Genomic DNA, 4,158 nt, shown 5'->3' on the forward strand with positions numbered 1-4,158 from the left:
ATTCCCATTAAAGTCCGTGCTGTAAGAGTAATATGGCCATACTGACTCTGGCTGCTACTTTTGTCGTTCAGGCTCAAGGCAGTAAAATAAGAAGTGAGCATTTTTTTTTTTTAATATTTATTTATTTATGAGAGAGAGAGATAGAGAGAGCGCGCGCACGGGCAAACAGAGTGGTAGGCAGAGGCAGAGGGAGAAGCAGACTCCTTGCCGAGCAAGCAGCCGGATGTGGGACTCGATCCCACGACGCTGGGATCATGACCTGAGCCGAAGGCAGCTGTTTAACCAAAGGAGCCACCCAGGGGTCCCAAGAAGTGAGCATTTTAAAATGCATAAAGAAAGAAAGAAATTTGTATTATTTATTGAGGATGTAATTGTCTTCCTGGAATCCCCACTAGAATCATGCAGAAAACTATTAAAATAATAAGCTTACAAAACTGATTAGATAATGTACAAGGTAGATACACTAATAACCAATTCAAAAATGGGATGTGAAAAATATTCCACTTGCAGAATTAACAAATAGGCAGGAGTTATAACCTCTATAAGAAGGGCAGTTTAGAAAAAAATAACAGTTTAGAAAAAACTAAAAATTCAAAGTCCATCTCTGAATGAGGAAACTCAAATAGTAGTTCTTATTAGATTCTAGGTTTATTGTGGCTCCAACCAAAATGTCAGATAATTTTTTTACCTTGGGGGGGTGGGAAATTTTTTTTTTAATTTTCTAGACCTCAGGCCAAAAGTAGAATTTTTTAAAAAGACAATATTAGAACATACCAAGTATGTAAAAATACTGTAGAACTACAAAAATCAATAGTGTGGTACTGGTATGAAACCCAATAGATGGATTGGTAGATCAGAATATGTAGTCTATAAACAAATCCAAGTGTATACAGTTGTACCTGAGGAAAAGTAGCCTCTCTAATAAGGGGAAAAAGGGAATATTTTAGTCAACATTGCTGGCACAGTTCATTATTTGGTTAAAAATTAGCCACTTAGTCTATTCCCATCTTTCATGTATCAAACTAAAATTATAGATCATTTGGAAAATGGAACCAATAAATTCAGAAATTTTATGCAAATATGTAAGAGTTCTCAGAAATTTCTAGATAAACAACAAAGGAGGAAACCATAAAGAAAATTTAGAATCTGATCTTTTATGAATGCTGAATGTAATGACACAATTCTGTTAAATGTCTCTTAATTTTAAAAAAAATGGGGGAAAATATTAACAAACGACTGGTTTTCTTGATGTTCTTCTAGATGAATAAGAAAGAGATAACCAATCCAATAGAAAACAAAAACAGAAATGGGCAAGGGATAGTAACAGGCAGTTTTCAGGAAAGGAAATACAAATAGTATTTGTAAAAAAAATGTTTGACCTTAATTCAAAAGTCACAAATCAAAATAACAGTAAAATTACGGTTTCCACCAACCCAGTTTTTTACTCCAGTTGATAAAAAGTTAAATGCTGGGCTCCCACTGCATGGAAGGCTTTGGAGAAATAGGACTTCTCAGTACTGTCAATGGCGGTGTAAATTGTTTATCCTATAGGAAGGCAGTATGGATTTAAAAAACAAACAAACAAACAAAAAAACTTGTCATATACTCACCTGGTCCCAGCAATTCAACTGCCTGGAATTTATCTGCTGGATATATGTGCAAAAGTTCACAAAGATGTGTGTGTAAGGATGTTCATTAAGATTTAGCAGAGGTAAAGGACACAAGATTATGTGATCCTAATTTTTTTTTTGATCCTAATTTTGAATGCGTTTGTGCGCATACACACTCATGAATTTGTAAATTAGAGGGATTCATTATAGAACAATTACCAGGTTTAGTTTTGTCTAGGGGGTTAAGATGAGATGATTTTTTACATTCATCTATTTGCTAAATTTCCTCTAAGTAGCAGGTGATACCTTTATAATCAGAAAAAACAAACACTGCTTTTAAAAAATACCCATTTCTAGGAGTTGGAGGTCACCTGGCTCTACATTTTACCCATTCACCCTCCTCCACCCCTCTCAGTGGTTCCCCTAAGAAGAGTTAAGGAATGCGTGCTTTTCAGACCCTGTCACTTGTGACATGCTGTCCTTCTCTGGATGGGTCATCAGTGAATTGTAAGGTGACCCAAGATGACCCCTTCGTACTTCCCAGAGGCCTGTGCATTCCTAGCAGATCCAAGTGCCTCTGAGAACCAAGGAGGAGGCAGGGAGCGTTGTACAGCATTCCCTCAGATAGCAGTGCCAAGAAGTTAGACCCCGAGGTGAGGAACAGTGGAAACAGAAGCCAGCAATTTCAAGGAGCGGTCCACCTCTGTGAATCCAGCGCTCCCCTGATTCCCCTTGCTCCAAAGCATGTTCTCATTTGACTTTCATGTGGAAAATTGTGAACTTCTGAGTTATAATACTATGAGTAATTTAACGTTTCTGTTTCATGGTTTTAGGTTGCTGAAGCTCACGTGCCTAATTTCATTTTTGATGAATTCAGAACAGTACTGTAAACTTTTTTGGCATCTGCTTCTTCAGTGAAACGGTTGTCCTTAAATCTTCCCATTACTAAAAGGAATTTAGAAGCGAAGAAACTCAGCTGCTCATAGAACTGCCTTTTCCCCCTTAATTGTGGGAAACATCAGATATTCCAAGTAAGATGTATCTCATGGCGCTAGTTAATATAAATATTGTTCAAATCATGGTATTATATGCAATTTGTATCATGGAGAAGCAGAACACGGTTTTGTACTGCCTCTTATAAATGGTGAATGTCATTGTTACATATAAATCCATTTAGTTTTATGTTCTAAAGAACTATTTGTTCAACTCTGGATTTTCAGTAAAATAGTATTACCAGTACCCAAAGTTCTCATTCTGCCTGTGATTACAAAGTTGTATATTCATCCTGTTAAAAAAAAAATATATCTTTCAGAAGGTAAGAGGTATGTGGGATACACCCTTGGATACACCCACAACAGGCCGGCAGGTGTGTGGTGAGAGCTGGACCAGTAGCAAACACAGAGACCATGCAATCAGTGGACCACATACCATGGAAATTTCTTGGTGTCTGAGGCTCACTGTCCTCTTCCAATCAGAGACCCTGGGGGGTTCTCAGTATTCCTTCTGTAGGTCTCCCCAGCTTCACCTGCTTCTTCCATCCTCCCTTCCTCAGCAACCTAAGCCCCAGTCCAGTGGTCCAGCCTACTGGAGGCTGAGCACAGCATTTTATAAGCGAATTGTTGCCCTGCACGTACGGAGTTTGGAATTCTCGCGCACCGGGACGCTGGTACGGTACATGAGAACTTAGCCAGTCAGTGCATGGCCATCCTACAGCCACATCTCAATAATACCTTGCTGTATTCCATTTGTAATCAGTAACTGCATGAAGTGAGATATTTGGTTCTATGTGAAAATGGCCCCCAAAGAAAGCCAGCTGCTAAAAGGGCCTAATCTGACAGTGAGATTTTAACTAGAAAAGTATGGGATAAACCAGAGGGGACTTTCACAGAACCGAGCGAATGGGTCCACCGTATGCTGCTAAAATGAGGCAAATGATGTATGTGACTGACACCACGAGCGATTTGGCTAGTGACCAATCCTCAATGAAGACAACTGACAAGGTGAAAAAGAGAAATTTTTGTTATAGAAGCCTTTTAAGTTCTTTCTGCCCTTATCATTATAATCTGAAGTAGTTATGTAACATTCCAAGTTATGTGTTACTGCTCTTTCAGGGGGAGTGACTTTAGTGATATTTAGGGATTTGCTGAAATTTTATGATACCTTTCTGATGTCCACAGTCTCTTCAAATATATGAAAACTCAATGAATTCTGATTTCTAAGCATTATGCCAGATATTACGAATGCTTATTTGTTCATTCACTGCTTCTGTAAATAATCCTAGCCTGGCTAAGTCATGTTATATAATGGAACTTATAAAGCCCTGATTGAGTTCCTGTGAACCTGGATGGTTTCCAAAGAACCCAGAGGAGAACCTTAAAGTTGCCTCATAGGATACATGAGGAAAATCAAGTCCAGAGATGTTTAAGGCAACTTCCCCAACATCAGTTATTTCACAGAACAGGCTTCCCTCTGCATTTCCCATCCCGCTTTGGTTTTCCTTCCCATGATCACGAGGCTACCTCAAGGCCATGACAGAGACAAAAAGACA

At 38.7% G+C, this 4,158-nt stretch overlaps 1 protein-coding gene across 2 annotated transcripts in view; it reads left to right on the plus strand.

Annotated features, from left to right (window-relative positions):
* WASHC5 (WASH complex subunit 5) overlaps window positions 1-2,849 on the plus strand; it is a 59,368-nt gene extending 56,519 nt beyond the window's left edge. For both annotated transcript variants that reach the window (XM_082719711.1, XM_082719712.1), the window contains exon 29: window positions 2,444-2,849. In XM_082719711.1, the coding sequence (XP_082575837.1) occupies window positions 2,444-2,500 (57 nt within the window). In that variant the 3' untranslated portion in view covers window positions 2,501-2,849. The remainder of the gene's footprint in view (window positions 1-2,443) is intronic.
* The last annotated feature ends 1,309 nt before the right edge of the window (window positions 2,850-4,158 follow it).

The sequence above is a fragment of the Mustela nivalis genome, assembly GCF_964662115.1.
Source record: "Mustela nivalis genome assembly, chromosome: 2".
NCBI lineage: Eukaryota > Metazoa > Chordata > Mammalia > Carnivora > Mustelidae > Mustela > Mustela nivalis.